Source organism: Balaenoptera borealis, assembly GCF_965194805.1.
Source record: "Balaenoptera borealis genome assembly, chromosome: 6".
In the NCBI taxonomy this organism is placed as follows: domain Eukaryota; kingdom Metazoa; phylum Chordata; class Mammalia; order Artiodactyla; family Balaenopteridae; genus Balaenoptera; species Balaenoptera borealis.
In genome coordinates this window covers 73423862-73451612 of record NC_138863.1, presented here as the reverse complement: position 1 = coordinate 73451612, position 27751 = coordinate 73423862, and the positions used below count along the sequence as shown (strand labels likewise).

The 27751-nt window shown below is 38.5% G+C and overlaps 2 protein-coding genes across 2 annotated transcripts in view; one reads left to right on the top strand and one right to left on the bottom strand.

The window, feature by feature from the left end:
* The window catches only part of UPP2 (uridine phosphorylase 2), a 454968-nt gene that overhangs the window by 206766 nt on the left and 220451 nt on the right, over positions 1-27751 (top strand). The gene's annotated exons all lie outside the window — the stretch shown is intronic.
* Positions 1-27751, bottom strand: part of CCDC148 (coiled-coil domain containing 148) — a 262434-nt gene that overhangs the window by 124736 nt on the left and 109947 nt on the right. Inside the window, exons 9-10 of the mRNA XM_082395299.1 lie at positions 11678-11816; positions 8907-9113 (exon numbers count right to left, since the gene is read on the bottom strand). Coding sequence (XP_082251425.1) covers positions 8907-9113; positions 11678-11816 — 346 coding nt within the window. The remainder of the gene's footprint in view (positions 1-8906; positions 9114-11677; positions 11817-27751) is intronic.

Here is a 27751-nt window from a genome sequence, read left to right as displayed (position 1 = left end):
GAGTGTAGCCCATACCCTTAAGGCATGACCTTCCTGGAGTTTCACCTGAACATCTAGAGTGTTCACCAGGATTTCTCCACATGAGCTGGGCTAGGACTCAAATATCTACACCTCCCCAAAACTGTGTGACCTCTGAAATTTCTATTCAGTTCTCAGCCTTCCGGTAGTTTTTCTCTCTTGGCCTTTTGGCATCTCATTCTCTGCATTCAGAGCTTATAATTTGGCAAAGGACCCATGAGATATTTTTGTAGGCATTTTGGAGGCTCTTTATCTTCTGTACCTTCATCTCTGGTACCCTATCCTCCAAATCTCAGGTGCCTTTGTAGCCCAAACTCCAATATCTGCTTCCTTCACCTATCAAGATTGTAATTTTCTGCTTGGGTTATTTCTCTCTCCACCTTATATTAAAACATGATGTCAGGGGAATTTCCTGGCATTCCAGTGGTTAGGACTCCACGCTTTCACTGCCGAGGGCCCAGGTTCAATCCCTGATTGGGGAACTAAGATCCTGAAAGCCGTGTAGCATGGGCAAAAAAAAGAAAAAAGAAAAAACACAGGATGTCAGGAAGAAATCCAGAGCAAATATAGGGCTCACCTTCAAAGTTTTATTTCAAGGATCTTATCCAGGCACTGGCTGTCCAATGCCTGCAAACATTTTTTAAAATAATATTTCATTCATGTTTTATAGTTGTTTATCGGTTATTCATTATCACTGGAATTGGAACTCAAAAACTATATTTTAAATTAAAGTACCATACACCATCCGATTTGTAAAACCTAAGTCTAGGTCTGTTCTCCAGCAGCAAAGGAGGCTGAAATCTGTGGAGAAGGGAAATTATGGGAGGAGTTGATGCCATGAGAAATGATCAAAGTGTGGAAATGGTGTTCAAATGCTATTTATTCAAAAAGGTATCTTCTACCCCATCATTATCTGACTTCCCTAACTACTATGGCTTCTTGGTTAGGTCATTCATGAGCTAGAGATGGGGGAAAAGGGTACAAAAACAAGATGAGGTCGAGAAGAAAACTAAGTGCCTGGTAACATGATTCATGCCCAAAATATACCTCAGTTTTATAGATTATCAGGTTTTCTTTTTAAAGCCACATGTGACTCTGCAGCATATTCAGTGTTGACAATTAAGACTTGTACTTCATTTCTTAATGACTTTGCATATCCATATACTTGTTTCTACAGCAAGATTCCTTCATAAATAAGGTAGAAAGAAGGTAGTGAAAATAGTACTATCTCAAGGGGTTATTAAGAAGAAGAGAAAGAAATGCCTAAGCCTTATTACATACTTCAACAAAAGTTACTCAGCACCAAGTGTGTTCCAATCACTGAAAAATCTGATGCGGGGGAGGTGTTGGAGGGGTAGAGGAGTTGGAGGGGGTGTATGTTATACCAAGATGAATAAGATGGGGTTCCTGCTTGCAGTTGTATAGGGGACATAGATTTTTCAGTGTGAGAGGTCCACTAGGATCAGGAAGGAAGAGCATTGACTGGATTAGGTAATATGGAGGTCACTGGTCACTTTGGAGAGAGGAGAGGACTTTGGTGGAGTGGAGAGATCACAAGCCCTGGAGAAAAATATAATCTAGATTATTCTTTCAAAAGGTTGATTTCAAATGAAAGTGTAGAGAATAGGGACTGCCCAGGACCTAGAGGATGACTGAGAGGAATACCCCACAGAGTAAAAATAAAGAAAAAATAAGGAAAGGGGATAATCAGTAGAACCCAATTTCTAAACTGGTTAGATGGATCAGAGTCCCAAACATCAGAGGGAAGGACTGGATGTGATTGTGTAGAAGACATCACATTCTGCATCGGGAGGAAAGCAGGGGACTAGCAGGAGACAGACACAGGGCGGGCGAGGCAGGAATTAAGGGTTGATTTCATACCTCCATGACTTCATTTTATTGATAAAGTAGGAAGTGGGTTGTCTCCTGGGAGTCTGGTGGGGAGGGTGTATGGTGTTAGGTAAGAGTCTTGTAAGGACCAGTGATCCTTTGAAACAGTGATAAGGGGAATAGGAAGAACTGGTGAAAAAAGGACAAGACTAAGGATTCCCATGTGGACATTTCATTGAGAGTCCGGATAAGATGACTTTTCCTTAGTAGTACTTGGCTACCCAGTATGGACACAGAGAAAGTCAACTGTGAGACAGATCTGGCAATGAGGCTCCCCAGCCATTCCGTAGACAGATGAGGATGTTAAGGAATCAAGTGCACAGCTAACAGAGTGGTCTAGGCTAGTGCCAGGACGGTCTGGGGCTGGTAGTCTAGGAAAATTTAGGGTTTAGAGCAGGTTTTGTGGGAGCAGGAGAATAAGAGCTCTACTTTCCCACTTTCATCTCAGCCCTCTTGTGAGAGGCCTAAAAGCCTCTACTTGCTTCAGCAGCAGTTACTGATGGAAAACCAAAATAAAACAGAGACAGAGAACTCATTATTTCAAAATTCCTTTAACTCTTTTCTTAAAGACACAAATCGTCTAAATCATCCCCCACAAGCCCTTTTAAATTCCAAGACTAAGAACAAAATTATGGTTAAATGTTTAACTAATGTTTATTATAGCTAGCATGTTCATTTTAGAAAGGTCAAATTTATGATACAATGAAGTAATATTTTTCTGTGAGTCTATTTTATAGCACATTGGGGCCCACAGTATAATAAATGTCTTCTATTATTTTGTAAGATTCTTGTATGCAAAGCTGTGTAGGGCAGTGATAATACGGATTTCAAATCAAATGAGCTGGCGTGAACCTTAAGGCGGGTCACTTTATCTTTCAGGACTTCACCTTTCAGACTTGTAAAATGAAGACTAGGGATAAATCTCCAAGTTTCTTTCCAGGTTAAAAAAAAAAAAGCATAATTTAATATTTTTAATTACTACCAAATTGATAGAGTTACCCCTTTTCTTTTATGATATATTTTTGGTCCGGGCTATAATTTACTGAGCCTCAGTCCTTGATCAGGAACACAAACTCCAACGATAACACTGTCTCTATGGAAAATAGAATCCATTTTACCACAATTCACTTTATGTTCCAATTTCTCCACTCTCTGCCCACATTTACTCTTTGGAGGCTGCAACTCCAAAAGTTCAGAGATAGTTGTTCACCATATTGTGACCATGTGTCTCTGAGGAGACTCCATATTATGTTGCCTCCACTGACCCCAGCCCCTGATTTCATGGGTGAGTGCTCTACAGCACCCCTTGCACATCATAACTTGGATTTGTCATTGAGGGTAATATCAGAAAATGCCTATAAAGCATCTATTCGAATGCCTGAGATGTTGGGGGCTCTCCACAGAATACGCCTGATACATTGAGCAGCATGATGTATGGGAAATAATCAAAACACTGCCTTATTTCTGTCCCCCATTCAGATGTTTCTCCTGTCACTAGATGAAAACTAAACAGAACCCATGGCTCACTCTTGGGTTACAGAGGGTCCCACAGTCACTTTAAGTCACAAAATACAGTCTTGATTCAAAACTAAATTGTCTAGTTCTAAGAGATTAAGCAACTCTTCCCTCTTTATTCAGAAGGTAACATTTCCTTTCATTCCCTACATGCTTAGACCATCAGAGTCCAGGAGTGGAAGGGAAAAGGGGAGGAGAGGTAAAGGGGAGAAGCAGAGTTCTCATTGGACTGGTGACTGACGCTATCCCCAGTAAACCCGGCAGGTGCTTAATGCTGACTCTTGCCCTCCTATCAGTTTTCTTGTCTGGACTGTTCCTGGAAAATTCCCCATACACATTTTCCTTTAGCTAATTCTCTTCCACCTTCAGGTTCCCATTTATTGCTATTCCACCTCACTGTTTTGGGTGGATCCCAAACCTCTGGCAGGAGCTTTGTTGGGCAGAAAAATCTCAGACCTTTGAAAATGACCCCACGCCACTAGCCAATGATTTCTTAAATAGAGCACATAAAAGACTGATAAATAGTATTTCATTAGGACCTTCCAGAAAGCAGGAAAATGTTGCTCCGACTTTAACCACAAGGAAAAGTTGAATAGCCTACAACATCAAAACTTTTCTTGAACCCATCGGAGAAGAGGTCATGGGGCAATAAACTAGCCTGAGATTTAAAGAAAGGTAGATGTCTTCAGGAAGAGAGGCAATGTGAGAACTGGCTTACTTGAGGCAGAGCCCCTGGGAAAGACAAGGCCATTCTAGAAGGGATAAGAAGATTGCACGTAAAACTCTGTGATGATCCCATAGTTACACTTTAACAATTTGCTGCTGTGGCAGTGTTAGCTTCTGTATAGAACCCATGGAAGCTACAGACGTAAGGGGAATTTACACCCCTTCACAGGCTTTTCTCTACAAACCTCACAGAATGCTCCTAAGAAAGATGGAGGTCAGGGTAGGCAAGCAGAGGAAGTCCCTTATGGGTGTGCAAATCAGCGAGAGAGGAACAAAACCCAACTGAACAAAAGGCGCTGTGGGTGGGGAGGTATGCAGAGCAGCAAACCCACCAGGGCACAAGCGTAGACGCTTTACAGCTGGGGAAAGGGAACAACGAAATCCTCCTCTCCTGGGGAAGAAGCAGCAAGCTCTCTCCCTCACAGGAACAAGAAAGACCCGAGGCGAGTTTGGAGTTCTTCTGCCCTGGGGAGGAGGGCACAGCTACTGAGTAGGTCCTGGCCCCAAGACCCAGGGACATAGGTCCTGCCTGAGACTGAGGCTGAACCAAGAAAGCAGAATGCCTCTTCCCCAGCCGGGCTAGCAAGTGGCTAGTAAGAACCTACTGCAGCGGAAGGTGCAAGAGGAGCAAGTCTCTCTCTTGGGCTCAGGTTCACAGGGAAAGCCTGAAGCCTACTCCCACCATAAGCAAAGTACCACTAATTGCCAAAAACTGAAGACAACTGGTGAATGGATAAACTGTGATAAACCCATATCATGGAATACTACACAGCAATAAAAACGACCAAACTATTGACATACACAATAAAGCGGCTGGATTTCAAAGGCATTGTGCTAAGCGAAAAAAGCCAGACTCAAAAGAGCGCATACTATAATGGTTACATTTATATGACATCCTAGAATAGGCAAACTATAGGGACAGAGATCAGTAGTTGCCAAAGGCTGAAGGTGGGTGAGGTGCTGACTACAAAGAGGCATGAAGGATGGCTGACAGTGATGGAACAGTTCTACATCCTGACTGCCGGGGAGGTTACGTGTCAGGCATTTGTCAAAACTCAGAACTGTACACTAAAAAGGGTGATTTGTACAGTATATAACTTATACCCCAAAGACATTTAAAATTTAAAAAGACAGAATTTCATTAAAATTAAGAAGGTTTGTTCATCAAAAAACAATGTTAAGAGTGTGAAGAGACAAGTTACAGATAGGGAGAAAAAAATAGAACCTGCATACAGAATATATAAAGAACATACAAATGAGTAAGAAAAAAAGGCAGACGATGGAATAGAAAAATGGGCAAAGGACCTAAGTGGTCATTTCACAAAAGAGAATATTCAAATGGCCAATATGCATAAGAAAAGCTGCTCAATATCTTTATTCTAAATGCAAATGAAAATTATGAGGTGCCACTACACATTCATCAGATTAGCTGAAATGAAAGATTGGCAACATCAATGTTGGTGAGGATGTGGAGCAACTGAAAGTGGCTGCAAATTTATATAACCACTTTGGAAAACTATTTGGCAGTATTTACTAAAGTGAAACACACATGAGCCTTATGATGCAGCGATTCCACTCCTAGGTACTTATCCAAGAGATATAAGGGCCTATGTCCACCATAAGACATGTTCAAGAATGTTCATAGCACCATTATTATAACAGCAAAAACCTGAAAGCAACTCAAATTCCCATCAATAGGAGAACATACAAATAAATTGTGGTACATGTGTATATATATATATATATATATATATATATATATATATATATATATATATATATATATATATATATATGTAGGAAGTACTACCGAGCTATAAAGAAGAACAAATAATTGCAACATGCAACAAGGACGAAACTCACAGATATGATGAGTAAAAGAAGTATAAAAGAGTATATACTGTATGATTCGATTCATATGAAATTCACCAATAAGCAAAACTAACCTATGGTGATAAATTCAGAATAGTGGTCATGGATGGGGCCAGTATATACCAAGAAAAGGCATGAGAGAGCCTTCTGAGCATTTCTATACCTTGACCCTGATGGTATTTCTATGGGCAGCATATATTTGTAAAACTTTATTCAATAGCACACTTAGGTTCTGTGTGCTCTACTGCATGTATGTTTACCTCAAGGTAATACAATGAAAAGAAAATATCACCTACAGCATAGTTTAAGGACTAATGATAATGTGTGAAAAATGAGTATAAACAGACTAGGAGTATATAAGGACTTGTCGTGGCCCCTGACCACCCCCCCTTTTTTTTTTTAGAGTCACTGAGTGTTCCTAATCAGTCACAGATGGAGAAGAAACACACATTAGCTCTGTAGCCCATGGTAGATAGGGCTTGATGCAGCTTCTATTACTTTTAGGTCCTAAGCTTATGCAATGTCAAAAGAAATATATTTTTGTTTAAAAAAATGCAGGCTTTGTAATATAGTCTGAAGTCAGGGAGCCTGATTCCTCCAGCTCCATTTTTCGTTCTCAAGATTGCTTTGGCTATTCGGGGTCTTTTGTGTCTCCATACAAATTGTGAAATTTTTTGTTCTAGTTCTGTGAAAAATGCCAGTGGTAGTTTGATAGGGATTGCACTGAATCTGTAGATTGCTTTGGGTAGTACAGTCATTTTCACAATGCTGATTCTTCCAATCCAGTGGCACATATATACAATGAAATATTACTCAGCCATAAAAAGAAATGAAATGGAGGTATTTGTAATGAGGTGGATGGAGTTAGAGTCTGTCATACAGAGTGAAGTAAGTCAGAAAGAGAAAAACAAATACAGTATGCTAACACATATATATGGAATCTAAGGAAAAAAAAAAAAAAGTCATGAAGAACCTAGTGGCAAGACGGGAATAAAGACACAGACCTACTAGAGAATGGACTTGAGGATATGGGGAGGGGGAGGGGTGAGATGTGACAGGGTGAGAGAGTGTCATGGACATATATACACTACCAAATGTAAAATAGATAGCTAGTGGGAAGCAGCCGCATAGCACAGGGAGATCAGCTTGGTGCTTTGTGACCACCTAGAGGGGTGGTATAGGGAGGGTGGGAGGGAGGGAGATGCAAGAGGGAAGAGATATGGGAACATATGTATATGTATAACTGATTCACTTTGTTATAAAGCAGAAACTAACAAACCATTGTAAAGCAATTATACTCCAATAAAGATGTTTAAAAAAAAACAAACAAGCAAACAAAAATGCAGGCACTTTCCTGGTGGTGCCGTGGTTAAGACTCTGCGCTCCTAATGCAGGGGGCCCGGGTTCAATCCCTGGTCAGGGAACTAGATCCCACACGCATGCCGCAACTAAGGAGCCCGCCTGCCGCAACTAAGGCCTGGCACAACCAAATAAATAAATATTAAAAAAAAAAAAAAGAATGCAGAGCAGGCATTTTTCCTCTAATGTTTTAAAATAGAGACATTTGTTTCTATATGCTATTAACTGCTATAATATAACATCTACCAGCTTATTTTTTCTATCAAGAGAATATAATTTCTTGTTGCACCATCATCATCCTACCATGTCATTTATCAGTAAATTAAGATTTGGGCACTGTATGTATGCTGTACCTCAATACAACTGTGTGTGTGCGTGTGCCGCATGCATCTTTATTTCTCAACCACAAACAAGCAGTTGGCATTATACTGCAGTTACAGAACTACTAAGTTTCAGAGAGCTGGCTAAAGTTACCAACTCCAGGTTCAACAGTTTCATGGGTAATAATATTGTTGGCAATTTTGTGAGGTCCGACCAGTCCCCTGCTCGGGGAATTAGTTAGCTCCCGGGTCCTGTCTCAGCTTCTCCAGTTTGTATGGTTCAGACCATTCTACTCTTTAAGTATAAGGGGGATTGCCAAATCACAACTCCCAGGCATCCTGCAAAGTAAGCAGGTCACCTTAGGGGCAACCTTTACCCACTCAAAAATTCACCTCACATTAGCAGTAAGGATTTGGCACCACCCCGAATCATTATTTTCCTTACTCATAAGTTTAAGGCAGGATACAATTCATGTTTGGTGGCCCTTCCAACGCTCCTAGAGAGGCCATATCTACATGGGGCCTCCAGGACTCATGCACCCGTGACCAGACACAGCAGCCACTCTTGTTTTCAGTTCTGCCGCTAACGTAATTCCTCTATATTTCCCTGCGAGCGTCAGACACCAGTGCTCAAGCCTCCAACTACAGGGGTTACCCACTCAACTCTCCAAGCCATGCTGGAGGCCCCTTGCTGGGTCTGAGCAGGAGGAAAACCCTGTCTGCTCCCCCTCTCACTCTGCTGAGTGCTTACACACAGCCCATCAAGCTCTCCTCAATGTATCTCTTCACAAATCCTCCCTCCTCTTCATAACTTGACCCTTTTTTTAAAAAACATCTTTAATGTGAATGAGAGGTCCATGAGTCTGAAGCAGCGTCAGACATTTACTTTATAATTACATTCTGCATTTTCATCCAGCACCTCACTCTGACGTACAGCATTTGTGGTTGGTATTGGAAATCGTCAAACAAAACTTCAATACTCACCTCCTGTTATAGTAACTTCCGGTTGAACCGTATGAAATTGTTGATTGTTCACAATTTTTGATCTAAAAGAATTTCAATTTCATATGGTTCGAACTAACAATTGTATTCAAAATAGGCTTTTTAGAGAAACGGACTTTAGGTTGGAATTGAACAAAAGGGAAAAGTGAATTCTTAAGCGAATACCCAGGCAAATACTGAAGCACCTTCTGCAAAGCGTCTCACCTTGGCTTGCAGATCAGCACACACCTCCTGTTGCTTTTTCCTGTCCTTAACCAATATGTTTTCCATTTCATGAGCTGCACAGGCCTCGGCCACTGTCAGCACAGCCTTCTGTATAAAGTCTCTCCTATTCTTACTCCAACTTGATATCAGGATCCTTCGCTGCTCCTTAGCAAAGCGATATTGGTCACAATATTTTTCATGTTCAACCTGAAAAGATAACAGGTAGTAAACGCTTATTATGAAACTGAGCCTACGCTTTATGTCATTGTTACAAAAGTGAATAAAATGAATTATAACCAATGATTTTGAAAAATGAGGGACAAACATCTTAATAGTAAATACAACAACCAGGACCAAGTACCAGTCCCAGAGTTCTGAGCCCATGGCTAACTGGTGACTGAGGACCAGTCATTAAATGTTTTTAAGTTTTATACAGGATGGAGTCAGGCCAGACAGCCCTAAAACAACTTCTACCCCTATATAGCAATGAATCTATGAGCAGAAAATATGATTTCCCCTACATATAATTTCAAAAATACTCCATCTTTAAATCAGCTTTGCCGTATTAACAATGACTCCAGGTGCTTCAGTTAGACATATGCTAATAAACATTAAAAATTGCCACAATAATCCTGAAAACTCAGTTTGCCCTTGATTACTGAAACAATCAGATGTTCGGACATCTAAACTGGAAGTATTTATAGCAATGACAGTAGCCCTTCCCATACCACGCTCCTGAGGGACATGATATTCTTACATAGGTACCAATAGTTCCTGCTGCCAGTGAATCCCAACCCTGGGAGATTTGAGTCTTGAGGGAAAGAACAGGACGGGAGATAGCCTGAGTAGTTCGAAAAATCTCTGTAGGTGATTCTGAAATACTCCTTATATAAAGGTGTGTCTCCTGCAATTGAGAGTCAGTGATCTAAATAATTCTTTATTTTGCCAGTATAGACCACATCTCTGAATTTGATACATTACTTAACCCCTAAGTGATGTGAGAAAAGAAGCTAGCGAGCAGGATAAGGTTGGTCCTACCTAAAAAAAATAATTTAGGTATGGTTAATTAAGTACATAATGAAACGGGCTATGGCTTCACTTAAACCAAATATCAGCTCCTAAAATCTGTTTGGTAAACTTCTTAGCTTTATTCCCCTAAGCCAAGAATATGCTTAAAACTTGGCAAACATTAAGAAAGGAAGTATACACCATGCAGAAATGCATACTAATTATCCCGATGTAAGAAGTAAATGCAAAAATCTTTATCATATTAATAGTAGGCAAATATAAAAATCTACACAGTTAAAAATGACAGCTGGTCACAGAAGCAAACAGAATCTATAGGGAATAAAAAGAAAGATCTAATTTAGTAAATTAAGAGTTTTGTAAAATCCAGAATGAATTATTATATAACATGTTTTTTACACAACAAGAATTTGCTATAAAATAAAGGTCAGAATTAAAACAAATAATTGGGTGGGGGTTGGTGGGTGGGAAAGGATAAGAGAGGTTGGTCATACTAGTTGTGTGGCCTTTGCTTCAGTTTCTTCACCTGAAAAGTAAGGATAACTACAGTACTTCTCTCACCCACTGTTATGTGCATCACAGGAGTTTACACATGACTGACATAGGATAAATTCTATACACATGTTAGTATTGTTACTTGCTTGATTTAAAACAATTACAAAAACGCAGAGTATGTGATAATATTTTATAGCATGGCCTATTTAAAAGGTAACAGTCAGACTTCCCTGGTGGTGCAGTGGTTGGGAATCTGCCTGCCAATGCAGGCGACATGGGTTCAAGCCCTGGTCCGGGAAGATTCCACATGCCGTGGAGCAGCTGAGCCCGTGTGCCACAACTGCTGAGCCTGCACTCTGGAGCCCATGAGCCACAACTAGTGAGCCCACGTGCCATAACTATTGAAGCCTGCGTGCCTAGAGCCTGTGCTCCGCAACAAGAGAGGCCACTGCAATGAGAAGCCCGTGCGCCACAACGAAGAGTAGCCCCAGCTCGACGCAACTGGAGAAAAGCCTGTGTGCAGCAATGAAGACCCAATGTAGCCAAAAATAAATAAATAAATAAATTTATTAAAACAAAAAAAAGGTAAGAGTCTATGCATGTTTGTTTACATATATGTTTTAAAGTGAGTTACTATGAAATTCACTGGTGACATGGTAACTTCTGTTTCCTTGTCTATGTGATCTTGTCCACTAAAGAATGTAACCATAACTTCCCAGGGAAATTTCAGCCAGGACTCTGAGTTATGAATTTGGGGCATTTGTGTTTAGACCCGTCTAGAGGGATCAAGTGGAGTTGTGGTGGGGATGGTGTAGGTAGGCACCAGCTCCCAAGGCAAGTGTTGGCTTCCCCACGACTAGAAGGACTGAGGTGTGGTAGGCTGTGTGAATGTAGGAGCATGCACCCCACTTTCAGGCAAGACTCAGAGATGGCAGAACCTCTGAGATGGGCAGGTGAATGTACAGACACCTGGAGGTCAACACTAGCAGAGCAACCCAGGGGACCATGGTGAAGCTCTCTGTGGCAGGTAAGCCACAGAAGAGTGAATGTGGCCAGAGGGATCTCCCATCTTTTTATGTACCACACTGACCTGAAAAATGGTAGACTTTCAAACTATAACCCTATTATTTTCTAGAGTGTAGAAAAAAAAATCATTTTAGAGCACCATTTAAAGTATATATATATTTTGCTCAATAGTTATCAACCACTAAAACAATTTAACTTGCCAGCATATAGGGTCCAGCACTCACCAAATCATGCCTCGATTTGTGAGGAAAATGTCTTTGTAACATGTCCAGATACAGAGTCCTTCTGCCACTGAGATCCCCAGGATACTGATCCACAAGAGCCTGGTAAAACCAGTGGTCTTCATCACTTAATTGGAAGTTTCTGGAAGAAATAAAAATGTCACAACACTTTAAGCAATCATGGAGTTTGAGGGACCTCAAACTGTTTAAGCTGTTAGTGAATGATAATGATTACATTAAATAAAGACTTTAAAAAAAATACATTAGCCAAATTAAATGTCTCCTATAGAAAAAGTTCTAAATTATAACACAATGGGTTCTTTCAATCCTTTATTTGGTCTTGTCATGAGTTCCACGCATAATTTGAATAAGTTTAACAATGAGACATAATATTTTAAAAATATTTATTCTATCTTGCCTATAACAATATTTTAAAAATTATGACCAATGAATGAAATAATAAATTATTAACTCTACAGATTAAAAAGGAATTTTGCTAATTCAACAAATTTCCTGTTTCTAGACTGGAGGAAAACACAAATGTAGAGAGTCAAATAAACAATACACAAAGGAAACTAAGGCCTGAGGAAGGCACATATTAAGGTTGACTTTAAAAGTAAGTCTAGGGACTTCCCTTGTGGCACAGTGGTTAAGAGTCCGCCTGCCAATGCAGGGGACACGGGTTCGAGCCCTGGTCCAGGAAGATCCCACATGCCGCGGAGCAACTAAGCCCACGCACCACCACTACTGAGCCTGCGCTCTAGAGCCCGTGAGCCACAACTACTGAGCCCGTGCGCCACAACTACTGAAGCCGTGCACCTAGAGCCTGTGCTCTGCAACAAGAGAAGCCACCACAATGAGAAGCCTGTGCACCACAAGGAAGAGTAGCCCCCGCCTCACCACAACTAGAGAAAAGCCCACTAGCAGCAACAAAGACACAACGCAGTCAAAAAAAAAAAGTAAGTCTAAAATTATCTTTTATTTTACCCTCTCAGCTTCTTGCTTTGTGGAGGTAAGACTAGATATTGGTAGTAAAAAGATAACCAGTGGCATTAAATTTCAGATCACTAAAGAAATCATTTGTAACAGGATCCCTTCAAGTCACCTTCCCAATAGCATATCCACCATGCTCCAAAATACCTTTTTTAGTTCAGAACTTCCCTAGGTACTGGCCTGGTTTGTGCTCCATAGAAAGTATTAGCAAAGCCCTATGCAAAGTAAAAAGGTTACAATATCAGCTTGAACTCTAGACTGAATTAATGTTTCTTTATTATTCTGAGTTTATTTGCATATCATCATTCCTGTTTAGTAAGTTGGAATAATCAAATACAGATGTAATCAGAGGGAATATTATTAGCAACAAATATTTCTTTGATCCAAAATGGAGACTTGCTATTGTTTATTTCTATCATTGGCCTTCTACTTTAAAGTTAATTGTGCAATTTAAAGAATTTTTACAGTATGTCCTCTATGCCCTTGAAAAATATTTGACAATTTAAAACAATAAAAACCTCTTTAAATCAGTGATACTAATGGGAATTCTACCATCCTCATCCAACTTACCCAGTTTCTGTAAAGTATTTCATGATACTGATAAGTAGCAAGAAAGAAACAAAATTATTTTTCAAAGAAGATAACCTTCTCTAGCAGCTCTATAATAGGAAGAAAAAGTGGGTTGGAAGTGTTCCATTAGGAAGAAGCAAACTCTACATTTCTTCTGTATGACATAATAATATATTGCAGAGAAAGAATTTGAGATTTCATTCATTGAACACATTGAGTGTTTGGGTTCTCTCTGAATCAGTTAAGCCAAAGGCTTCTGCAAATAAAGCATCTCAAATAGGAGTATTAAGCCTGGAGAAAGGCTTGCCTGAGTGGTTTTGGCATTTAAAACACCCTCAAGTCTTCAGGGACAGTATCCCAGGTCCTCTCTCAAGGAACTCATTTCATTCATGATAACATAAATGCATTTTAATAGCAGAGTTAGCCACATTTCTACACGGCAAGCAATCAGAAAAAGGAATAGACCCAGAGTCCATGTCCTCATTAATGCTTTTAAACTGTTTCTGTAATCAAAGGGACTTGAATACAGTGTGAATTTCCATCTTTATTTGATTACAAGGATAGACGTGTAGGGGTGTATGTGCTGGGGAGGAGGAAGTGACAGAATCTAGGTCCAATAAGCTCTCTGTTCTTTTAAAGTGTCATTTATCTATATAAAGGATGCTGTTGGTGCCAGGCTAGATCACCTTGATGAGCTAGAATTCCTATCTTCAAAATGCTGGTAATTCACAGATGTACCTTCCTCCTCTGAAGAACTGTCCTGGGCCAAATGGGAAGTGCCTCACCCAGGAGGCTATTCTCCCACCACCTTTGAGAGCCAACCCCAAGCAACGACTGGCTGACATGGGGGTACAGAAGGCCAGCCCACTTGCCTCAAGATGAGACCAACTCTGTGATGCCATTCGTGCTCCAGAGTTTCACTGTGGGAGCAAACTGTAACCTGTTTCCACTGAGATCTTCTGCCACAGACATCTTCCCCTCCTCCATCCTGCTTCCCTTACCATCCTTCTCCTGAGAGCACTGCCCAACAAATCACATGTTCTTACAATCCCTGTCTCAGATTTGCTTTTACAGAACTGACCTAAGATAATCTATGAGCAACCTTACCCATAACTGTCAAAAATTATTTAAATCCTTTGGCAAATGGAGAGGTACTTCTAAGCTAATTGTTTTGATGATCTCTCATACTGAATTGTGGTGTAAGATTGTAGCTATCCTCAAAGAGAAAGTGCAAATAGCAAACATTTACAAAAATGGTTTTTAAATAAAAGCACACATTAAGCAGTGTGCATTGCTATAAATAAATATAGCAGCAGAAGAATTTGTGGCACTCAGTACATTTTTATACATTGCATGAATGTATTAATTAGGTGCCATTTTAGTGACAACATTAAAACCACTTAAACATATGAAGATAATATAACATTAAAACTAGATATTTCAAACCAAGTATGCTATGAACAATGATCACATCCGTTTTGCTCCTATTGATTTTGGAAACCTCACATCTCAACAGCTTTTTCCAATTACCACAATTACACAAATTGTAAGTCATTTTTCTAGTAGATGTAGGATAAAAATGAAAAACATGTTTATAAGAAATGATAGGGGGCTTCCCTGGTGGCGCAGTGGTTGGGAGTCTGCCTGCCGGTGCGGGGGGCACGGGTTCGAGCCCTGGTCTGGGAGGATCCCACGTGCCGCAGAGCGGCTGGGCCCGTGAGCCACAGTTGCTGAGCCTGCGCGTCTGGAGCCTGTGCCCCGCGGCGCGAGAGGCCGCGGCGATGAGAGGCCCGCGCGCCGCGATGAGGAGTGGCCCCCGCTTGCCGCGGCTGGAGAGGGCCCTCGCGCGGAGGCGAGGACCCAACACAGCCAGAAATAGATAAATAAATAAATTAATTAATTAAAAGAAAAGTTAATTAGTTAACTTAGGTCATGGTGAAAAGGGGGAACATTTAAAAAAAAAAAAAAACAGAAATGATAGCGCTTCTATGGTGGCACAGTGGTTGAGAATCTGCCTGCCAATGCAGGGGACACAGGTTCAAGCCCTGGTCCGGGAAGATCCCACATGCCAAGGAGCAACTAAGCCCATGCGCCACAACTACTGAGCCTGCGCTCTAGAGCCCACGAGCCACAACTACTGAGCCCACGTGCCACAACTACCGAGGCCTGTGCGCCTAGAAGGCAGTGCTCCTCAACAAGAGAAGCCACTGCAATGAGAAGCCCGCGCACCACAACAAAGAGTAGCCGCTGCTCACCATAACTAGAGAGAAGCCTGTGCACAACAATGAAGACCCAATGCAGCCAAAAATAAAAATAAATAAAATTATATTTTAAAAAACTTAAAAAAAAGAAATGATAATATAAATACTCACAATATTATTATTTTAGAGTACTTATAGCAATTTCCAGAGCTGCTGGCTTAAATTTTGAAGCAAATACTCATATCACCAACACTATTGGCAGAGTCATGCATCTCCATTAGGATGCTGTCTGTGAGGCAGAAAACTCCCACCACTATATATATATACTGAGTCTTCTGGGTAGTAAAAATCTAAGATGAATATTCAAACATGATAGCCTCTTTACAATAACAAAGTAGCCATTTCTTACTTAGCATTTAAAATAAAATCAAATTTAACATATCTGAATTTCTAAATTCAAATCTGGACATTTATCTTTTCTAACCTTAATCTTTTCATTGTAGAAAAAAAATCTATATAAAATAGCAAATTATCCTAAAATTTTGTACATTAAAAAAATATCTTCAGACAAAAGATCTTTGGTAGGTCTCTGCAATTTCCATTTTTCTGTCCAACCAAATTTTCTAATTTAAAATGTTTCAGGAAATTTCAGCCTGCAGGAGGGTGAGGTATTTATTGCTCAGTCCTTACCCTCCATCCCCCACTGCCAATTGAGGTCCACCAATATCATTTCATCGTGATTTCCCAGGATATGAGACAAAACAGGTAACTCAGAAAAGGAGGACAACAGGGTTGTGAGAATTCAACGAGACCAAGGCCAACTGTCTCCCTAATTCTACCTGTTTGAATTGTTACAAAAATCCTAGCCTGACTCACAATCAACTTAACTACCAGTTTTCTTCATAATTGTGTTAAACCACTTTCCCAGGGTTCTGGTTCCGTGACATCAAAAGACATTTAGCGGGGTGGGGGCAGCCAGCGATGGCAAACAGGCCACGTAGGGCAACAGGTACCTTAACAGCAGGGACAAGTCTATGAGACTAAACACTGTGTATTCAAACTGGCTGAAGTTGTCTTATATTTTCTCAGAGTGAAGGGGGCTTTCCAGCAAAATGGTAATTAGGGCCTCCTGACGCTAGCCGATGCAGTTACCAGCATCTGATGACTGCCTTGACTGGCAAATGGCCATAGTGAATTTGGACTGAAGAAAAGCTCTTGTCTCTTCAAGTGTAATGCTGTCAGGGGAGTGAGCCACTGGTGGAATAACGTGGATAATAGATGGCTCTGACACAATCTGCTTGTTTGGCAGCATTGGGTCTGACCCTCTAGAAAATACAACTTGACACCACTTTTCAAAGTTGTCTTTCCAAATCAGACCCATGCAAACACTGAATCTAATCAGCCTGGTTCCTGAAACTGTCTCCCCAGCTATTCACCACCCCACCCCAGGCCTATTGTCCAAACACAAATCTTTGATTTTCAGCCTGGTTAACAGAGGGCCCTCTGGCCGCAGACTCATTTCTGACCAACAGAATCGGCTCCTTAGATGTTGTTTGGGTATGTACATTGTCTTCCAGGAGATCCATTCCCATTTAGCAGTCCTCACTCTCCTGGCTCCCCAGGCTCTGCCCAGTTTACCTACTCAGGTGGGAGTTGACAGCCAGAATAAAGTGGGCTCTTAGGAGTATGCTCAAAATCCACTGAATTGAAGAATCAACAACAACAAAAGTGGTCCAGAAGGTAAAGCCAGAACTTGCACCAGCATCCAAAGCCGCCTTCTTCTGAGGGGTGACAGGAAAGTGAAAATATGACCCTCCAGAATTTCTTATAGGAGAGTTTAGGAATGAGAATCTGGTCAGAAGAAGAGGCTAAGTGATTTATTTGGAAGCTGCAATTGTTATTTTCATAACAAGCACTCTGTATCTGTTTTTTGTATCTGTTTTTACTTAGATACTGTTTAAAAGTAGTTTGCATGGAAAGCTGAATTTTTTACTTAGAATGTGTATTTTTTGGAGGTGGAGTAGCTGGGATGGTGGCAATACACCTAAACAATCTTTTGTGCCTACATCCATCCACCACTAGTTTTAAGAGGCAGTATAATTCCTAGTGGAAGTTTAGAAATAATATGATCAAGATAAAACAGCTTGTTAAAAGTAAAATGTAATGGCTCAGCCATCCCATATGCTAGGTTTTAAATAATTATATTCATCACAAGGACTGTAAGGAAAAGGTAATTGTAGCAGACTTTGCCTCTACTCTTGCTCCTGCTCACCATAATCCTGATTTTATTCAAGATTTACCTTCCTGCATAGGCCCCCCCCACTTCAGGGAAAGTGAGCCCCATTCCAGCCCCCAGAGGGCATCTTGACTTATCTTAAGCCATTCACAAACATCTGTTCTCAAGCTTTCCATTCCTCTTCCCAGTGTTTGATATAATCATGGACAAAAGGCCCAAAAGGCCATCGAAATGGGAGAAGTCTTCTGGGGGCAAAGGTTTCCTAGCTCTTAAAACAAGTCACAAGGAAGAAAAGGTCCCTTTCTGCTTCTGAGTATGGCAGTGTGGAACTGCTCTAGTTGTCTGGCAGAAAGTCATCTATCTACCTGCAGGAAGGCAGGGCAAGAGAATGCAGAAAACTAGGCCTTGCTGTGCTTGGACTTCTCTACCTCTGTGCTTCGAATGAAACAAGAAATCGCTTTATTATTTATGTTACTTTGACTCGGGTTGGGTATTCTCTTACTTTCAGCTAAAGATATCCTATTTGACAGTTGAATGGAAGAAAAATGACTTTTTAAAATGTAGCATCCTAATATTGCTTTGGAAGGAAAGTACTATGAAGGATGTAGAGATTCAAGAGATGCAGATCCAATGTGGCCAGCGACCAACATCTACAGTGACACTCCTGAGCTGACTGGGAACAGAGAAGTGTTTAACACCAAAGGCCATTTTTAAGACAAAAAAAACCCAAACAAAACCAGCTCAAACTCAAATGAACAGGATCGGTAAAGACAAGATCATCCACAAACACATTATTTGCTCTAATTTTTTTAAAAAATCCTATTGAGCCAAATCTGCTTCCATGTACCATTTTATTCTTCACTTTTGGGGAGCAAGAATATTTTTAGGTGCAATAAAGTTGAAGTGAATAAAGTTACTTTATATGGATATTATTACTCAATTTTCCAGGTTCAAAAGCAAGAATAATAGAACTGGCTTACTTCTTTGGGATGCGATGAGGAAAAATTTAATTAACGATTATGAGGGCTTCTGAAATTTTAATTGCCACATAAAAACACTTATAATATCACCTCAAACCAACTACCAGTAATCATTAAGAAACTGTAAGACTGGAATAGAAGAATGATGGTTCTTTTTCTCAGTTTGTTATTTCTTAGACATTAACAATGTTCAACTTTATGTTTTTTTATAGGCACTAGTGTTGGAAATAAACACATGCCTGTGAGTGTGGTGATTATAATTTCCTACATTACTGGTTCTCCATAGTCTCAGTTTTAATGATACAGTTTCCTCAAAGGATTATATTTACCAACAGTTGGACTTCAAGGTATAAGGAGTAGGAAAAACTTTTTATTAATTATTTATTTGATATATAAAGTAGGCATTATAATTTCTCTCATGTAAAAATTTGACAATCCTGTCTATAGAAATTTTAATCTTGTTTTTGCTTATAGTTATACAGATTTTATTATTTAAATAACAAATTCTATTTGTATCATCCAGGTTTAAAAATAACATATATCAATTGTGCTGGACACAAATCTGTCAAGCTGCTATGTTTCCATTTTCTCCAATCTGATTTACTCAAGATTAATTTGATTTCATACCCAGCAAAAAACAAAAACCTCTCATAAATAACTCTCACTCCATCCTGTAAAACCCTGATTTTTCAGTCTCCTGAAGTATTAAAAATGTATACTTATGCAACATTACACTGTATAGTTTCTATTTGAGGCAATTATATCAAGAAGGCAGTTGTGGGCTGCAGTGATACTAACAATAAAGCCTGCTGAACTAGAAATTTATGGCCACTATTCTTAGATATACTTTTCACAAAGACATTTAAACAAACATAACATATCAGTAAATACACAGACTGAGTTATTAATTAAGCAAAAGCAAAAATCTAAGACTAGTTTTTGGGATATCCTGCAGAAATTGGACCCATTTTTTTTTCCTTGATAAAATGTATTCCACCGTAGTCAAGAGAATTTAAAATATACTTCATTCCCACAACAAACCCAGAGTAGGTTGAACAATCACCAAATGTGGCTTTTAGTTCATGATCATAAAGTAATTAAGTGTTTTCAATGATGTATTTATTTTAAGAGAAAGATATGAAATACACATGACAAAAAAATAAAATCACAGTCTGCAATTATATATTCTTCTATACAAAGAAGAAATACAAATTCCCAGGTAAGGTTGGACAATCCATGTTGGAATATGCCAAGAGAAAATGGGAGTTGCAGTGACCAAGGACATTGCTTGAGGGAGTCATGTAACCAGTGTGACTAAGTGAACACATTAGTGTTCAAATAATTATGCTCCTGTTTCTGAGCACTTCTCCCCTTATTAACCACCCTTGACATACAATCAGCCCAGACCAGAAATGTAGAACCTCAGACTGGACATGACCAGGCCCTGAATCTTTCCAAAAGTTCTGAGAATACATTCTCAGAGAAAAATGCCACCTGCTAATTAAAGTGTTTTAACTTCCTGTAACTTCATCAAGTAAGCAAATGTCAATGGTTTATTATGCTCCTTTCCCTCTCCTTCTTCTATCTTGTATTCACCAAGCAAAAGTCATATATGTAAGCATATGTTTACTCAAATATTTTTTAAAGAAAATCATGTGAGACATAGAAAACAAACTTATGGTTACCAAAGGGGAAGGTGGGGAGAGGGATAAATTAGGACTATGGGATTAACAGATACACACTACTATATATAAAATAGACAATCAACAAGGATTTACTATACAGCACAGGGAACTATATTTGATATCTTGTGATAACTTAAAATGGAAAAGAATCAAAAAAGAATATAGATATATGCATATATATGGATAACTGAATCACTTTGCTATATACCTGAAACTAACACAGTATTGTACATCAACTATACTTCAATTTAAAAAAAAAGAAAAGAAAGAAAATCATGTGAGGCCACTCACTGTCTCCTGAATGCTGGCTTCTGATGCTGGTTTTTATCTATTTCATCTTTTACCTTTTAGCCAATTCTGTTGGCAAAACTGACATAAGTACAGTGTTAGAGCTATGCTATATAAATACTGAAAAAGAGAGAGAAAGAGAATATGAACAAGGCACTAGTGATATTCACACATGATAGCCATAGCCAATACCTTGACCAACAACTCCAAAAGATGAACCAAATGATAGCCTGTTGGTGAAAGTATAAATTGTTTCTACTTTCCTGGAAGGCAATATGGCAATACTCTCAAAAGCCTTAGAATTTTTCATGCCTTTTGGCCAGCAACTCCATTTCTAGGAATTCATCTAAAAGGATTAACCATGGGATTACTCAAAGTATGGTGACAAGGTTTTTTATTCCAAGGTTTTAAAACAAATATCAAAATATATAATACATGCATATTTGTCCAAAACCAGGAAATGGGTTAAATTTGTGTGGATGAATTATAACAATGTATCATAATACCATGCATATAATAACAAATATGCTGTAAAGAATATTTAACACAGTGACTTAAAACATAGAAAAAGGTAGGTAAACATTTATAGAAAAAATGAATAATATTGGATCCGGTTCACAAACTGGAAAAACAATGGATAGTGTAGAGTATTTTTTCATTTTTATGAACAATATACATAAACCTGAAATGTACAAAATGTTACCAGAGGATATCTCTGGTGTTAGAAACTTAGATAAACTTTTAGTTTCTTCTCTTTGCTTGCCTCAACTTTTAAAAAATTTTCTCTAATAAATGTAATTTATTTTCTCTAATAAATGTATTTATTAATTTATTAATAACAAACTTTTTCTCTTTTTCTCTCTCTATTAAGAGAAAATACAATAAGGAAAAGTCCATAAGCTACTGACTAGTTATTTTGAAAGTTACTAATAATTAGGTAAATTGAAAGAATTTAGTTGAAAAAATATAAAAGTTTTGGGTGTTAGCAATGCATACACAGAGGGAAAAAATTGTTAAAAATCATTGGGGATTTTAGAGAGGGCAGACAGCAGAAGCAAGAAGAACTACAGTCCTGCAGCCTGTGGAACAAAAACCACATTCACAGAAAGATACACAAGATGAAAGGCAGAGGGCAATGTACCAGATGAAGGAACAAGATAAAACCCCCAAAAACAACTAAATGAAGAGGAGATAGGGAACGTTCCAGAAAAAGAATTCAGAATAATGATAGTGAAGATGATCCAGGACCTCAGAAAAAGAATGGAGACAAAGATCGAGAAGATGCAAGAAATGTTTAACAAAGACCTAGAAGAATTAAAGAACAAAGAAAAAGAGATGAAAAATACGATAACTAAAATGAAAAATAGACTAGAAGGAATCAATAGCAGAATAACTGAGGCAGAACGGATAAGTGACCCGGAAGACAGAATGGTGGAATTCACTGCTGCAGAACAGAATAAAGACAAAAGAATGAAAAGAAATGAAGACAGCCTAAGAGACCTCTGGGACAACATTAAATGGAACAATATTTGCATTATAGGGGTCCCAGAAGGAGAAGAGAGAGAGAAAGGGCCCAAGAAAATATCTGAAGAGATTATAGTCGAAAACGTCCCTAACACGGGAAAGGAAATAGCCACCCAAGTCCAGGAAGCACAGAGAGTCCCATACAGGATAAACCCAAGAAGAAACACGTTGAGACACATAGTAATAAAACTGGCAAAAATTAAATACAAAGAAAAATTATTGAAAGCAGCAAGGGAAAAACGACAAATAACATAAAAGGGAACTCCCATAACGTTAAAGCTGATTTCTCAGCAGAAACTCTACAAGCCTGAAGGGAGTGGCATGACATATTTAAAGTGATGAAAGGGAAGAAACTACAACCAGGATTACTCTAACCAGCAAGGATCTCATTCAGATTCGATGGAGACATCAAAAGCTTTACAGACAAGCAAAAGCTAAGAGAATTCAGCACCACCAAACCAGCTCTACAACAAACGTTAAAGGAACTTCTCTAAGTGGGAAACACAAGAGAAGAAAAGGACCTACAAAAACAAACCCAAAACAATTAAGAGAATGGTCATAGGAACATATATATCGATAATTACCTTAAACGTGAATGGATTAAATGCTCCAACCAAAAGACACAGGCTTGCTGAATGGATACAAAAACAAGACCCATCTATATGCTGTCTACAAGAGACCCACTTCAGACCTAGGGACACATACAGACTGAAAGTGAGGGGATGGAAAAAGATATTCCATGCAAGTGGAAATCAAAAGAAAGCTGGAGTAGCAATACTCATATCAGAAAAAATAGACTTTAAAGAATGTTACGAGAAACAAGGACAGACACTACATAATGATCAAGGGATCAATCCAAGCAGAAGATATAACAATTATAAATATATATGCACCCAACATAGGAGCACCTCAATACATAAGGCAAATGCTAACAGCTATAAAAGAGGAAATCGACAGTAACACAATAATAGCGGGGGAATTTTAACATCTCACTTACACCAATGGACAGATCATCCAAACAGAAAATTAATAAGGAAACATAAGCTTTAAATGACACAAAAGACCAGAGAGATTTAATTGATATTTATAGGAAATTCCATCCCCAAACAGCAGATTACACTTTCTTCTCAAGTGTGCACGGAACATTCTCCAGGATAGATCACATCTTGGGTCACAAATCAAGCCTCAGTAAACTTAAGAAATTGAAATCATATGAAGCATTTTTTCTGACCACAACACTATGAGATTAGAAATAAATTACAGGGAAAAAAACGTAAAAAACACAAACACATAGAGGCTAAACAATACGTTACTAAATAACCAAGAGAACACTGAAGAAATCAAAGAGGAAATCAAAAAATACCTAGAGACAAATGACAATGAAAACATGATGATCCAAAACCTATGGGATGCAGAAAAGCAGTTCTAAGAGGGAAGTTTATAGCAATACAAGCCTACCTCAAGAAACAAGAGAAATCTCAAATAAATAATCTAACCTTACACCTAAAGGAACTACAGAAAGAAAAACAAACAAAACGCAAAGTTAATAGAAGGAAAGAAATCATAAAGATCAGAGCAGAAATAAATGAAATAGAAACAAAGAAAACAACAGCAAAGATCAATACAACTAAAAGCTGGTTCTTTGAGAAGATAAACAAAATTGATAAACCACTAGCCAGACTCATCAAGAAAAAGAGGGAGAGGACTCAAATCAATAAAATTAGACATGAAAAAGGAGAAGTTAAAACAGACACCACAGAAATACAAAGCATTCTAAGAGACTACTATAAGCAACATTATGCCAATAAAATGGACAACTTGGAAGAAATGGACAAATTCTTAGAAAGGTGTAACCTTCCAAAACTGCACCAGGAAGAAATAGAAAATATGAACAGACCAATCATAAGTAATGAAATTGAAACTGTGATTAAAAATCTTCCAACAAACTAAAGTTCAGGACCAGATAGGTTCACAGGTGAATTCTATCAAACATTTAGAGAAGAGCTAACACCCATCCTCATCAAACTTTTCCAAAACATTGCAGAGGAAGGAACACTCCCAAACTCATTCTATGAGGCCACCATCACCCTGATACCACAACCAGACAAAGACACTACAAAAAAAGAAAATTACAGACCAATATCACTGATGAATATAGATGCAAAAATCCTCAACAAAATACTAGCAAACAGAATCCAACAACACATTAAAAGGATCATACACCATGATCAAGTGGAATTTATGCCAGTGATACAAGCATTCTTCAATATACGCAAATCAATCAATGTGTTACACCATATTAACAAATTGAAGAAGAAAAACCATATGATCAACTCAATAGATGCAGAAAAAGCTTTTGACAAAATTCAACACCCATTTATGATAAAAATTCTCCAGAAAGTGGGCATAGAGGGAACCTACATCAACGTAATAAAGGCCATATACGACAAACCCACAGCAAACATCATTCTCAATGGTGAAAAATTGAAAGCATTTCCTCTAAGATCAGGAACAAAACAAGGATGTCCACTCCCGCCACTATTATTCAACATAGTTTTGGAAGTCCTAGCCATGGCAATCAGAGAAGAAAAAGAAATAAAAGGAATACAAATTGGAAAAGAAGAAGTAAAACTGTCACTGTTTGCAGATGACATGATACTATACATAGAGTATCCTAAAGGTGCCACCAGAAAACTACTAGAGCTAATGAATGAATTTGGTAAAGTTGCAGGGTACAAAATTAATGCACAGAAAGTTCTTGCATTCTTATGCACTAATGATGAAAAATCTGAAAAAGAAATTAAGGAAACACTCCCATTTACCACTGCAACAAAAAACCTAGGAATAAACCTACCTAGAGAGAAAAAAGACCTGTATGCAGAAAACTATAAGACACTGATGAAATAAATTAAAGATGATACCAACAGATGGAGAGATATACCATGTTCCTGGATTGGAAGAATCAATATTGTGAAAATGACTATACTACCGAAAGCAATCTACAGATTCAATGCAATCCCTATCAAATTAGCAATGGCATTTTTTACAGAACTAGAACAAAAAATCTTAAAATTTGTATGGAGACACAAAAGACCCCGAATAGCCAAAGCAGTCTTGAGGGAAAATAACGGAGCTGGAGGAATCAGACTCCCTGACTTCAGACTATACTACAAAGCTACAGTAATCAAGACAATATGGTACTGGCAAAAAAACAGAAATATAGATCAATGGAACAGGTTAGAAAGCCCAGAGGTAAACCCACGCACCTATGGTCAACTAATCTATGACAAAGGAGGCAAGGATATACAATGGAGAAAAGACAGTCTCTTCAATAAGTGGTGCTGGGAAAACTGGACAGCTACATGTAAAAGAATGAAATTAGAACACTCCCTAATACCATACACAAAAATAAACTCAAAATGGATTCGAGACCTAAATGTTAGACTGGACACTATAAAACTCTTAGAGGAAAACATAGGAAGAACACTCTTTGACATAAATCACAGCAAGATCTTTTTTGATCCACCTCCTAGAGTAATGGAAATAAAAACAAAAATAAACAAATGGGACCTAATGAAACTTCAAAGCTTTTGCACAGCAAAGGAAACTACAAACAAGACAAAAAGACAACCCTCAGAATGGGAGAAAATATTTGCAAATGAATCAACGGACAAAGGATTAATCTCTAAAATATATAAACAGCTCATGCAGCTCAATATTAAAAAAACAAAACAACCCAATCAAAAAAGGGGCAGAAGACCTAAATAGGTATTTCTCCAAAGAAGACATACAGATGGCCAAGAAGCACATGAAAAGATGCTCAACATCACTAATTATTAGAGAAATGCAAATCAAAACTACAATGAGGTATCACCTCACACCAGTCAAAATGGCCATCATCAGAAAATCTACAAACAACAAATGCTGGAGAGGGTGTGGAGAAAAGGGAACCCTCTTGCACTGTTGGTGGGAATGTAAATTGATCCAGCCACTATGGAGAACAGTATGGAGGTTCCTTAAAAAACTAAAAATAGAATTACCATATGACCCAGCAATCCCACTACTGGGCATATACCCAGAGAAAACCGTAATTCAAAAAGACACATGCACCCGAATGTTCACTGCAGCACTATTTACAATAGCCAGGTCATGGAAGAAACCTAAATGCCCATCAACAGACGAATGGATAAAGAAGTTGTGGTACATATATACAATGGGATATTACTCAGCCATAAAAAGGAACGAAATTGAGTCATTTGGTGAGACGTGGAGGGATCTAGAGACTGTCATACAGAGTGAAGTAAGTCAGAAAGAGAAAAACAAATATCGTATATTAACGCATGTATGTGGAATCTAGAAAAATGGTACAGATGAGCCGGTTTGCAGGGCAGAAGTTGAGACACAGATGTAGAGGACAGACATATGGACACCAAGGGGGGAAAACTGCGGTGGGGTGGGGATGGTGGTGTGCTGAACTGGGCAATTGGGATTGACATGTATACACTGATGTGTATAAAATTGATGACTAATAAGAACCTGCAGTATAAAAAAACAAACAAAACAACTAATACTAAACTTTCATTGGGTTATTTGTATGGAAATATGTTAATATAAATGTTTCAGACATTACATGAAATTTCTAAAAATCTTATATGTTCTGGTATAATGTTGTAAGTCATAATCCTAGTTATTACTTTAAAATGTATATCTCAGAAATAACTAATTTTCTTGTCAACTGCATTATTATGAACTTTCATCAAATCTTTAACCGTGGTCATTTTTAAGTCTTTTGTCATTTACAGACAGTTCTGGGTGTACTATGATGCTTTTGCAAATATGTTCCTATAAAAGGGTTTCATCTTCAAGAAATTCATGGAAAAGACTCTGACAAGTACAGGTTTCTGGTAACTGACTGTACTGCTAAACTGAATGAATAAGCATTTTCAGAACTCTAATGAAAAACTGATGAACTCATCAAAGTGCTAACAAAAGATCAAGATGAAAAAAAAATTAATTACATGGGACTGAGTGAACTGATGAGGATGAGTATAATTTTTGTGACTTTGTTTGAATTAAAAAAAAAAATCCCACAAGGACTCAGAGGCAAAGAATATACAAATCAATTTTCACTGCAAAGTAAAGGAGCTGTTACAGTGGAGGATTACTGGACTGAATGTCAATATTATGACATAGTATGAGTGTGTTTCATGTTTGGTAATTGCAATCATTGTTGCTTTTGTTGTGGTCATCCATGTACAATGCTTGGTGTCAGTCTATTTATCTCTTGTAAAAATAAAATACAGTGTGTGTGTGTGAAAAAAAAAAAAAAAAAGGGGCAGAAGACCTAAATAGATATTTCTCCAAAGAAGACATACAGATGGCCAAGAAGCACATGAAAAGCTGCTCAACATCACTAATTATTAGAGAAATGCAAATCAAAACTACAATGAGGTATCACCTCACACCAGTTAGAATGGGCATCATCAGAAAATCTACAAACAACAAATGCTGGAGAGGGTGTGGAGAAAAGGAAACCCTCTTGCACTGCTGGTGGGAATGTAAACTGATACAGCCACTATGGAGAACAGTATGGAGGTTCC